This window comes from Cynocephalus volans, chromosome 15, assembly GCF_027409185.1.
Source record: "Cynocephalus volans isolate mCynVol1 chromosome 15, mCynVol1.pri, whole genome shotgun sequence".
NCBI lineage: Eukaryota > Metazoa > Chordata > Mammalia > Dermoptera > Cynocephalidae > Cynocephalus > Cynocephalus volans.
In genome coordinates this window covers 70,994,224-71,006,148 of record NC_084474.1, presented here as the reverse complement: position 1 = coordinate 71,006,148, position 11,925 = coordinate 70,994,224, and the positions used below count along the sequence as shown (strand labels likewise).

The 11,925-nt window shown below is 36.8% G+C and overlaps 1 protein-coding gene across 1 annotated transcript; it reads right to left on the bottom strand.

The window, feature by feature from the left end:
• Nucleotides 1-3,349: 3,349 nt before the first annotated feature.
• UTP23 (UTP23 small subunit processome component) lies at nt 3,350-6,315 on the bottom strand. Its single transcript, XM_063080001.1, has 3 exons — nt 6,042-6,315; nt 4,826-5,000; nt 3,350-3,884 (listed from the first exon to the last, which is right to left on the bottom strand). Exons 1-3 carry the CDS (start codon nt 6,227-6,229, stop codon nt 3,504-3,506), a joined length of 744 nt encoding a protein of 247 aa, XP_062936071.1. The 5' UTR covers nt 6,230-6,315; the 3' UTR covers nt 3,350-3,503.
• Between the last annotated feature and the right edge of the window lie 5,610 nt (nt 6,316-11,925).

The window sequence follows — 11,925 nt, the reverse complement described above, 5'->3', positions numbered from 1 at the left end:
GGTCCTTCCTCAAAAGAACCTAGCCTCCCCTTAAATTAAGGCATTCTGGGTCTGTGAACTGGTTAAGGTCTGGAAACTAGATGAGAGGCCATGAATCTCCTTTGTGGTAGACCTGAACTTATTTCATTTTCATTCATTCAACAAATACATATTTATCATCATATTCCTAGTACACACTGTCATAAATGTTATAAGGGAAAAGCAATGATCTAGTCAGATCTAACTGAAAAATATAACTATAAAGACTACTTGAAGTAGTTTCATATCCAATATTATTGATAAACCGGTTATGTCTTGAAATTTAGTAGCCATCTGATAGCAAAGATTTTTAAATAATTTATCTTTACCATCTTTTAAATTGGGGCTTTTTTGTGTGTATATTTTATAATGTGCAGCAGTAAATTTATGTAGTTGATAAGTACACAGATGTTAGAGGTGTACATGTGCTTTTTAAAATTTTTTACTGTCAAGGATGTATGATTAAATGTTTGGAGGCCACTAATCTAAGATCATATGAGTGATCAGTTCCTAAACAGTCCACACATGTAATCTTCTGACTTTATTCCTTATCTCTTGACTTTATTCCCAGTTTTCCACACACCTAATCTTTTGACTTTATTTCCATTTAGTTTCTCAAAAACATATACATATCTTTGAGATGTAAAACAATTGGGAATAAAATCAAAAGACTTTATAAGCAGTATATGTAAAAAGAGTATCATAGTAACCAATCTTATTTTTTTCATTTACACCTAAAACTAAGAATTCCTAAGAAACTTATAGTACAATTAAATGATGTTTAAAAAACATTTTTAAGAATTCACTATTCATTCTACTCATCTATGAAAAATTATTAATTAAACCTGTCAAATCACAGCCATTTTGCTCTATCTAGATGGCAAAGACATAAAATACAAATCTATTAGTTCTATGCATAAAGAGAAAGGGAACTCTTTTTACCTTTGAAACTACAGTTTCAAAGTTGTTCTAAAACAGCTTCTATAATCTATATCTTGTGGGTATGAGAAATGGCTATAGGGCTGTAAAAATGTAAGGAATACAGAATCTTGCCTAAACACAACTGCAAACACTTATTGTGAAGTGTTAATAAAAAATAGTCATCTTCAGAAACACCATTTTTCAGACTGGCAAAACTTTCCAAGAGTTTAAAAGTGCATGTATTACACTTTTATATTGAGCAGAGCTTTCAACATTTATTTTTTCTTAAACCACAAGATGAATTATAATCACATGTGCATACACCCACGGCTCCTCTCCCCGAGTGCATGGAGAAAACAAAACAAGCAGTGATAAGGACTTTAGGGGTGGTGGTATAAGGGTAGTATTCACAGAAGAATTGTAGTCCAAAGATACGTGATTCTTGTGTCAAATTACTTTTAAAGAAATGTTTGGGAAATGTTACTGGGAAAATATATATATGACTAGTCAAAAGTTTAAAAATATTAAGTAATATACTTTATCATCATAATTTTAATATTTTAATAATTACTATTTCATAAAAATGAGTTTTCCAGCTGTCCAGCTCAGGCACTATTAATAGACAATCAGATAGTACTGTAAGTATAAATAGATTTCATCAAAAAATATATAAAATATATGCATTTTAGCACATTAAAATTAATACTATCAGTGTATATTTCACCTGCTTTATCACTGTCTACATTTGACTAGGTAACACTAACTCTCGTCATTTTTCACAAATGTTACCTTTCCTCACAGGAACTATAGGTTTACTTTTTCCCAGTATCTTTGCCTTCCCCATTAAAAATGTTCCTACTGTCAAGAATTTAAAATGGAATCATGAAATTACAATCCAAACACTACTTTGCCTTTCCAGATAATAGTTTGTTACTTCCTGCTGTAAAGCTGTAATTCCACTTTGCATCAAAGAAGCATCACTAAATTCAACTGAGAATGACATTTCTGTAGCAATAAATTTTGTCTTGCATTTTAAAAACATCATGTATTTTAGCCATTGATAAAGTCATAATGTACTTCATATCTGATCATAACACTGTAATGGTACAAAACTGAGGACAAATGCTCTAAGGTATCACAGGAAACTCCAAGTCAGGAGCTACTGATCGGATTTCACTTCTCCAACAACTTTATGCTTCAATCTTACAGTGCAAAGACGTTTTAATTTTGGCCCCATGGACAAACGACTGGGAGTGTGGTGGGGAATGAGGAGACTGAGACAAGTTTGGTTAATCAATTCCTAACTGAACTGATTCTAATTTAGATACTTTTCAATAACAGTCATAGTAAATCTTAAAGAGAATATTATTTTGAAACTCTTGCTATTAAAGTTAACATTTACATCTGAGAGAAAATCACCATTCTTAATGGACAAAAGGAACTCAAAAAAAGTGAAGTTTTTTGCCAAGCACCTTTTAAACAAGAGGTTCTTAGGGGAAACTGAATAAAATGACTTCCAACCAAGAATACTATATTTTGCTAGATTATCAATGCAACAAATATGAGGACAGAGACACAGAGGCTCAAAAAATATATTTCCTATGCACTCTATGCTCCACTACAGCAAAAAAGAAAATCAAGAAAGAGTGAAATGAAGAATATAGAAAATTGAAGTGACAAAAATTAAAGTATTCTCTGGATAAGGGCAGGAAGTACCTAGGTGATAGCTAAACAATATGCTCAGCAGAAAATCTTTCCATTTTGGAGGACATGAGGGATTCAGAAGTATCTTGAGAGAAAAAAAATAACCTCACAGTATCTGATGGGTATGACCATATGGAAAATTATATTGTGAGGTCCTTTAAAGAGTTATTGGAGGATGCAGCAAGATTAAGTCAGATGCTAAAGGAAAATAAGGCCATTATTTTCAGAAATACCGAAATAGTACAATAAATACACTTTAATCATAGCCTGCCACTTGGTTCAGCAGTGAGCAAGGTGAACAATCAATATCGACCCTAGTTGTTATAATGAAAATACTGAATCTGCGATGTGTAAAGATTAAAATATTTACATACTGGAAAAAAAGTGGAAGAGTATAATAAGCAAAATTTCTATTCTTTCTAGTAGGAAGTCAGTAAATAATGGATGAATCAAAAAGTAGCAGAATATTCACATAATTTGTAAATAAGAAGGTAAATTCTACAACCATTAGAAGAGCTGAAAGAGGAAGTTTCCTCTGTGAAAGTAAAGGAGAGATTGCCTCTTTGTCACAAGCCTTTTAGAACTATCTGACTGTTAACTATTTGCATATAATGTTTGGGGGTGAGAGTGGGGGTGAATTACATTGAAAAACAACCTCCCAAAACCACTGAGTAAGAAAAGTAAACACGGTCACACCTAAACCCATCCACTCTTTATTTTACAAATAATTTTAGGCAAAGGCATATGGGTCAATATTCATTTACAAAAATGTTTAGTCTTTTATTGTAAATACTTCTAAAGTTTTAAAAATAAATACACTTTCCACATTTGAGTGTCTTTAAAAGTATCCAAAGGATTCATTATCCTTCTGCATTCTGCTTCTCAGAAAGCACTTTTGAGGTAGATCTGTTCCGGATTCTTTTTCTCTTTCTTTTCTTTCCAGAAGCAGGTGATTTTGTGTCCTGTGCTTTTTTCTTTTTCTTCAAACAGCTAAGAGGATTGGGGCCACTTATTTTCTTGCGCTTTTTTCTTCTCTGTTCAGGGTTTTTCACCAAACCCTGCTCCTCTTTGAGTTGCTTAATACTTTGTTTCTCATGCACTGAGACAAGCTGTCCTGACTCTACCGCTTTAACAAAGGCAATTGTTGTAGGAGAAGGTTTGTCCAAGACTATAGTGTTCTGAATAATAAACATGAGAGGAACTCCAGGCTTTTTCTTTACTTTCACAGACAAATTCTGATCCTGTTAAAAAGAATAGAATTCTTTAGTTCAACTATGTCAATTAAGTTAAGTTGCCTTAAATAAGTTTCTAAGAACTTAAAGAGGGCTGTAAAAAAATAAAAATAAAAAAGATCACAGATTTTATTTTTCAAATTAGTATATCTCACTAGTGGGGATATATTTTATGATAAATAAAAAAAGAAAAACATAAAAACTGAGCACAAAGTTTAAGTAGCATCAACGTGAACTGTATTTATCAATATTCTAGGGCCATGTACTACAACCTAATGCAAAGTAAATGTGTTAAGTGGTTTCCCTTGTTTCTGCTCTAAGATATTCTTTGGAAAAGGTCAAGAATGCTCACAGAGGTTGAAGGAATAGAAACTAAATAGGAATTAGCTGACTCATTCTTGATTCAGTTCTGCCTCTGTGTAATGTTATAATTCTGAAAGTATATTTAAGCAAATCTGTATGCACGTGAACTTCTTAATTATTAACAACTCTAACAGTCTCTCTTCTCCTGCCTGCCAGTCTTTAAAAGCAGAAATATTCCATATTGGTGGTACAGTCTCAAACAATATAAAGCATGGCTCTTCAAGAAACAGTATGAAATATAGGAACATGAAAAAACAATTATGAACACAGAACTAAAAATCTTTGTTCTACTTAACTTCCCTTCAAGAACCCTAAGACAAATCATCACGTCTGTCAATAATTTCTCATTTTAAAAAAAGGAACTTCAATAACTATGAAGAAATCAATATGCTTAAGGTTCTCTTCTCAAATTCTCAAATGCCAACTGCTTTTTACTGACTGGAAATTAACTTAAAAGCCTGTATTTTCAAAAGTCTAAGCACTTTAATAAATCACTTCCACCTCATTTTTCCTGATTATAAATAGTTCCACATTAAGCATAAACAGAAATGGTTAAAACCAAGTTGGGGTTTTAAAAGTAGTATCACCTGTGTTGACACAAAATAATGATGAGGATTTCCCTCTTCAACCATTGAAAGCAGACATTCTGAGCCACTCACTGCATTCTTGAAATGGGGACAATTTCGAACTTGGCATTTTTGTGCAATCAGTTTTGCCCCATATAAGTCTTTCCCCAATGTTTCTAACTCTTTTAACACACATCTGAAAAAAAAAAAAAAATGTTATTAGTGGCACACGTTTATAACAGATACCATAGTGTAATAAGCTTCTACAAATTGGTACACTTTCAAAGTATTTTCAGTTCAGAAAAGTAAAAATTCTCAAGTCATCAGGTTGTTTAAAAACAATCACAACTTCTTTTCGCTCTGCATTTTCTATTAACATAAGCCAATGTTCTCAAAATCTCATGTATAAAGCACCCATATCAGAATAACATAGTGATATTAAATTATATTAACTTATAGATCCTCTCTCATCCCCAAATCTGTACCTCTTCCCTCACTCCCATGCCCACAAGTTTCCATCCTAAGTGTTCCCCACTTTATCAAAGTGGGGAAACATTAGACCTGGAGTATAAACACGCGGATTGGAGGTTGACATGGACTTTACTGGCTATGAGGGATGGAAGCTTGTCCTGTTCACCAAGGCTTCCTCGGTGGCTGGAGCAGTGCTTGGCATATGGCTTGTACTTTAACAGAGTTGAATAAATGACCTTGGGAAATTTTCTTCATCTCCAGTCCTGAGTTCTTTTCCTGGGGATCGAAGATGCTACCTCAGAGGGCAGTTGTGAGGCTTGAAAATGTTTAGTTTAAACTAGGAAGAGCTATGCAAATAACAGCAACCATTTAAAGAGGACTAAGTTTTGGATAGCGAAAAATGCTCTACGTACACTACACCTCTCTGACTTCACAGCAACCTTATAAGCAGTTACGATCTCTACTTTTCAAATGAGCCATTCTAGGCTTACAGAGATTAACTAACTTTCCCAAAATCACAGAAGTAGTAGAACTAGGACCAAGATTGGAAGCCGAGTCCGGATGACTGGAAAACACCAAGCTAACAACACGTGATGTTCACAGCGCACTGTACCTTCTGCCTACGTCCTAGATACTCGCCTGACCTCCTTAGCGCTGCGCTTAAGTGTCAGCTCCTCGTGGGCGGGGCGCTGTGCACCTCGCGGGCTCGCAGTGGAGGCCACACCCGGGCCCCTGTGCGCCTTCTCCCCGACCCCGCCGGGCCTACCTAGTGGTACACAGCTGCGTCTCCCCCATGAGGTAGCGGGGCAGCTGCTCCCGCAGCTGGATGCGGCCCCGCAGAGCCGCCTGACAGAAAGTGCCATCCAGTAGGATCTGGTATGGTTCGCGGACTCCAAAATTGTTGCGGAAGAAGCCAAGATGCTTCTTGGCATGTTTCTGCCTCGTGATCTTCATGCCTGGTTTACCGGGCCGAAGCCACCGGACCAGGAAGCGGCAGCAAACGCCTCACGTACTCCCTGACACCCACAGGGCCGGCTTCTCCCGGAAACGAGTCACCCTTAGCCCCGGAAGCAAACGCCCCGCCTCTCGGGCCTGCCCCCTGGTGTACGTACTGCCCCGACGAGCGCGCGCTTCGGGCGGGCCCTCGGGGGCGGAGCTTGTTCCTGTGCAGAAAAACTGCGGGAGTCTGTGCGGAGGCGCACATGCGCAGTCCTATGCCAAATTGAAAAAACGTGCACGGTACGTTAGCGCGTTACCTGACTCGTAGCAAACCTCTGAAAGACCGGCAGTATAACAAAAATTAGTGGTAATATTGAGGCTTAATATGTCCCAGACACTGTCCCTAGCGATTCACCCTACATTGTTTCCCTTAATGTTTGTAATTCCCAAGTGAGGGAAGGAAAGGGGCCAGTGTATGTTGGACAGTTGTGACCGGTAAGGTTTGTACTGGCTGCTTTCCCATGAAGTTAAGCACGTTTACTAAGGGCACATACCTGGTTCCTTAGTGTCTGGAACCCAGGTCGCCTGACTGAAGTTCAAATGTTCTCGCTGTACCCCCGTAGGAAATAACTGTCAGGGCAAGGAGTCCCACTATTTTGCATCTCCCCCTTAAAACCATCCTAAATCACTCACAGGGTGTTTTGGAAGAATTCTTAAGAGCTTCATTTTCTTCATTTCCCAAGAGTCAGAATCACTGAACTTGAGTCCTGGTTCTGCTAACTACAGCTGTTTGATCTTGGACAACCCCCCAAGAGAGCTGGGTTCAGCTCTCTCTTTGTAAAATTGGTTGCATGTCTAGATTAGTTTCAAGGACACTCTTTTTAAGTCCATAGTCTCTGACACTGAAAGACTACATATTGGGCTAGTAACAGGAAGGTACAAAGCTGACTGAAGGTGTAGAAATCACATGGCCAATTTGATTAATGAAGAGAGCGGATTTCAAGTTCTCCAGCGGCTAACTGCTGAGTATCCACTTCAATTCAAGGCAAAATAATCAAAGAATTCAGAGAATGGAATTTTACATTTTTGTCCCGGACTGGAATCAGTCCCAGATCTAGTTTTGGCTAAAGATTGAAAGAACCAACACAGAAAAAAATGATTTACAACGTGATTGAAATGTATTGTTTGCATTTGGGGTTTTATTTCAATATATGGGTTTATGAAATTGAAACTAAGATCTTCTATAATGTTAGCCTTAACCTGAGTCTCAGCACATCACTTAGATGGCTGCTTCCATTTAACTGAAAATAAATTTAGGAATTGGAAATTATGAAAAGTCATTGTAGTGCTGGATTCATGGTCCTTGTGGGTAATTGCTCACTACTTTCCACTTTGAATCCTCTCTTTATCCCTGTATGCCAATTCCCAACCCTGACTATATTCCCACCACAGGCAGAGAAATGATACCACCTCAGCCTTGCAAAATGGTTAAAACATTTTTCAAAATACTCTCACAAATTTATCCACCAGCTCCTTGGCTACTTTTTGGTAGTAAGAAAAATGTAGTGCAGCATGAGGAATTTGAGTCATATTCTAGTTTTTTGTTGTTTTTTAATTTATTAAACTATAGTATAATTCTTTTCAAACTCTGTGTATATGACAGTGCCAATTTGCACAACTACCCTTACTACAAAAACATGAAGACCACCTATAATGGTGATCACATTTAAAGCAGAATTTTCTATAATAGCAGTGTTTCTCAAAACATGATCCTAGAACATGCAGAAAAAGCTGAATGTGCTTGTTTAAAATACCCGTTTGTGATTCAGAATGAGAAGGGTATCATATTACTCCATTTCTGTTGCTTATAACAAAATACCTGAAACTGGGTAATTGAAAAAAAAATGTATTGCTTACGGTTTCTGAGACTGGGAAGTCCAAAGTCCTTCTGGTGGTGGCGACAGTGACCCAGTGGTCTCACATTGCAAGGTGGCAGAAGCAGAGAGAGCAAAAGAGAGGCAGACTCTTCATACTCCCATTAAAGCCCTCCAAACTACACCCATGAGCACCGTTTTTAATCCATTCACTATGGTATGGTCCTACAACCTAATCACCTCTTCAAGGCAACCCCTTTCAATTACCATAATAGTATTTCCCACCCTCAACAGTTACAGTGGGGATTAAGCTTTTAATATTTGAAACTTGGGGACACAATTCAAGCTTCAATGAATTTTGGGGGAACATAATTCAACCCACTACAGGTACTATTCAGAGCAGAAGTGACATTTATTAAAATCTCCCAAGGTCATTATTATGCTCATTAGAGTTGCTGAAGGACCTTTTGCAATAAAGCACCACTGTTCACCCAATAGGATATTTTCGTTAATTGGTCCACTTAATACAGTTTTGTCCAGATGCCAAATGATCTAGTTATGGAAAAATCAAGATTTGGCCACAAGCAAGGCAGAAGCCAAATATTGCCGTTATTGCATGAACTATTTGGATATAAGTTTAAACCTGAAATTTTATTTTGAAAATTACTGTAATATCAGTACAATAGTTCCCCCACCCTGCATCTGTGGTTTTGCTTTCCGCAGTCAACCATGGCCTGAAAATGGTAAATGGAAAATTCCAGAAATAAACAATTCATAAGTTTTAGATTGCACTCCATTCTGAGTAGTGTGATGAAATCTCAGGTTACCCCAGACATGAATCATCCCTTTGTCTAGAGTGTACGTGCTGTAGTCACTCTTAGTTATCACTAAGCCGTTAGCCACTTAGTAGCCCTCTTGGTTATCAGATTGACTGGCATGATATCACAGTGCATGTGTTGAAGTTACCTTTATTTTATTTCATAATGTCCCCAAAGTGCAAGAGTAGTGATGTTGACATATTGTTATAATTGTTCTATTCTATTATTAGTTATTGTCATTGATCTCTTACTGTGCCTAGTTTATAAATTAAGTTTATCATAAGTATGTATGTATAGGGAAAAACACTACATATAGAGTTTAGTACTAAATGCAGGATCAGGCATCCACTTGGAGTCTTGTAGTGTATCCACCATGGATAAGGGGGGACTACAGTATTAAAAACTTTAATAGTCATTGAAACATTTTGACCCTATAGTGCAGGAACAATAATGCCTTAGCATTGCTAGCTGTTAGCTTTTTTCTTAGGTCACTAACTGGACATTTTCCATGCCAAATAGACATTCATGTTCAGATGTGTAGGTAGGAGATTAATTTGTTTTTTTTATTTTTTCATACTCTTCGTGTTCTTTATTATGTTTGGATAAAATATAATTTATAATGTGATGTTGTTGTACATAATTTTGAAGTTTTTTCTTCATGAAATTTTGATGAAGGCAAGTTGACATAAGAATGATTTGTTCTTGGGCCGGCCCGTGGCTCACTCGGGAGAGTGCGGTGCTGATAACACCAAGGCCCCGGGTTCGGATCCCATATACGGATGGCTGGTTTGCTCACTGGCTGAGCGTGGTGCTGACAACACCAAGTCAAGGGTTAAGATCCCCTTACCGGTCATCTTTTAAAAAAAAAAAAAAAAAAAAAAAAAAGAATGATTTGTTCTTGAAAGGAGTGACTGATTCCCAAATAGGACTTTTTCATGAAAGATTCATGGCCTAATTGAAATTAAATAGGTAAACATTAAATGCAATTTATAAAGTTTGTTTAATTTCATAAACATTAGACAATTCAGCTAAGATATCTATTTTGTTATTATTCTGCCTTATATTCATTTTTAAATATTTATAAGCATTTGTTAACATTTATTAGCTCAGAAAGAATATAATGTTCTGCCTAACATTATCTAGCTAATATGCTTTCTAAGTAAATAATTTAGCTAACTAAATATTTTAAAACAACTTAGGGAAACTCCTTTGTATTGAGGTCCTATTAAGTTCTTCACTAAGATTCCCAAGGATAGACTTCATTACTGTAGACTGTGGACTGTCTTACTGTAAAATTTCGTATATGTCAGAAGATATCATGCAGATTACATCTGGAGGCTTTCACATTTTCTAAAATAATTTTTATGTTTTCCAAATTACAAAAGTAACACACGCCTTGTTATAACAAGTGGAACAATACAGAGATGTTCATTTCTTCTCCCCCACCCAGATAACACATAACAGCCTATTGTGTATCTTTCTTCAATATTTCCATATTCACATATATATCATATGCATACATGCATACATTTGCAGAATTACTCTGTTATGCAAAAATGGAATAATATTTTATCACTTTTATACATTTTTCTTCTCTCACCTAACAATCCTTGTATAAATCCCCACACACATCTCCCCAAAGTCAATTGGCAGAGCTCTCATTCAGTATTTTTAATGGCCGTATGACATTTCCCACAAAATTGCCAAATATAACATAAGAGATATGACGCAGACTGAATTTCCACCCAATATCTCCTCCCTTCTCCTCTCTTATGTGTTCTTTCCTTCTCATTCTCCTCTCTTCTTTATAGTAATAGAATCCCAATTTTATTCTGGACAGTAATATGCTCACATAAGAGTATCCATTCCCCACCCTTCTGTGCAGTTAGGTATAAACACACGATTAACTTCTAGCCAAAGAAACGTAAGTTTAAGTGTCGTAAGCACTTCTGGGAAGGCTGCTTAAAGAAAGTCAACTTAGCTTGGTGATTGACACTTTTGTTTTTTCTACGTCCTTCCTTCCTACTCCCTGGAATTTGGATGCAGTAAATGGAACTTCACCAGCCTATTTTGGGCCATGAGGTAACCTTGAGGATGGAGGCCATGAGGTAATGCTGGCAAAGCAGAGAAGAGAAAGAGCCTGGGTTGCTTGCAACTGTGAAACTGCCTTTCCACACCTAGATTTCCTACCTTTGGACTGGTTTTACATAAGAAGAAAATCAACTTTTGTGTTGGTTTAAAAAAAAAAGTTTTTTAATCTTCTTTTACATGCAGCCAAACCCAATCCTAATTGATAGAGTGAGTTAAAGCTACTTGCCAGAATTAGAGAATTTTAAATTTACAGATGCGTTCTGTGAAAACTCGATGTTGGGTCAGCCCATGGCTCACTTGAGAGAGTGTGGTGCTGATAACACCAAGGCCATGGGTTTGGATCCCGTATAGGGATGGCCGGTTAGCTCACTTGGGAGAGCCTAGTACTGACAACAGCAAGTCAAGGGTTAAGATTTTCTTACCGATCACCTTTAAAAAAAAAAAGAAAGAAAACTTGATGTTGATTAGTGCTCACCAGTACAATTGCCCTTCCATTGAAAATGTTCAAAATCTTAGTTTATAAGTTTTCTCTAAAAGGTAGATGTTTTCAAAGTAAAATAAACCAAATCCTTTTTACATATTATAGAAGCTATCTTGACATTTGTTTCTTTTGAAAATACAAACAATTTGATTTGAACTTGAGAAAAGTTAGTTAAATATGAAGAACCCCAGCTGCTTGGGCAAGGAACATCAAGGAAATGTTAGTGTCACCCAGCTGTCAATTAAAGAAAGCAAGCAGAATTTCTGTATATTGTCCATGCCAGTACCAGTGAGCGATTCCTTCCGATCCAACAACAAAGGAGAAACTGTCTCTTAGAAAAAGGTTTCAGGCTGGCCTGTGGCTCACTTGGGAGAGCGTGGTGCTGACGACACCAAGTCAGGGGTTAAGATCCCCTTACCAGTCATCTTTAAAAAAAAAAAAAAAAAG

Excerpts from the sequence above, each read along its gene's own strand:
- UTP23 (XM_063080001.1), bottom strand. The coding sequence starts at position 6,229 with ATGAAGATCACGAGGCAGAAACATGCCAAGAAGCATCTTGGCTTCTTC. Across the intron at positions 5,001-6,041 it reads ACGCAGCTGTGTACCACTAG|ATGTGTGTTAAAAGAGTTAG; the intron begins GTAGGCCCGGCG and ends TTTTTTTTTCAG. Across the intron at positions 3,885-4,825 it reads ATTATTTTGTGTCAACACAG|GATCAGAATTTGTCTGTGAA; the intron begins GTGATACTACTT and ends TCTTTTTAACAG.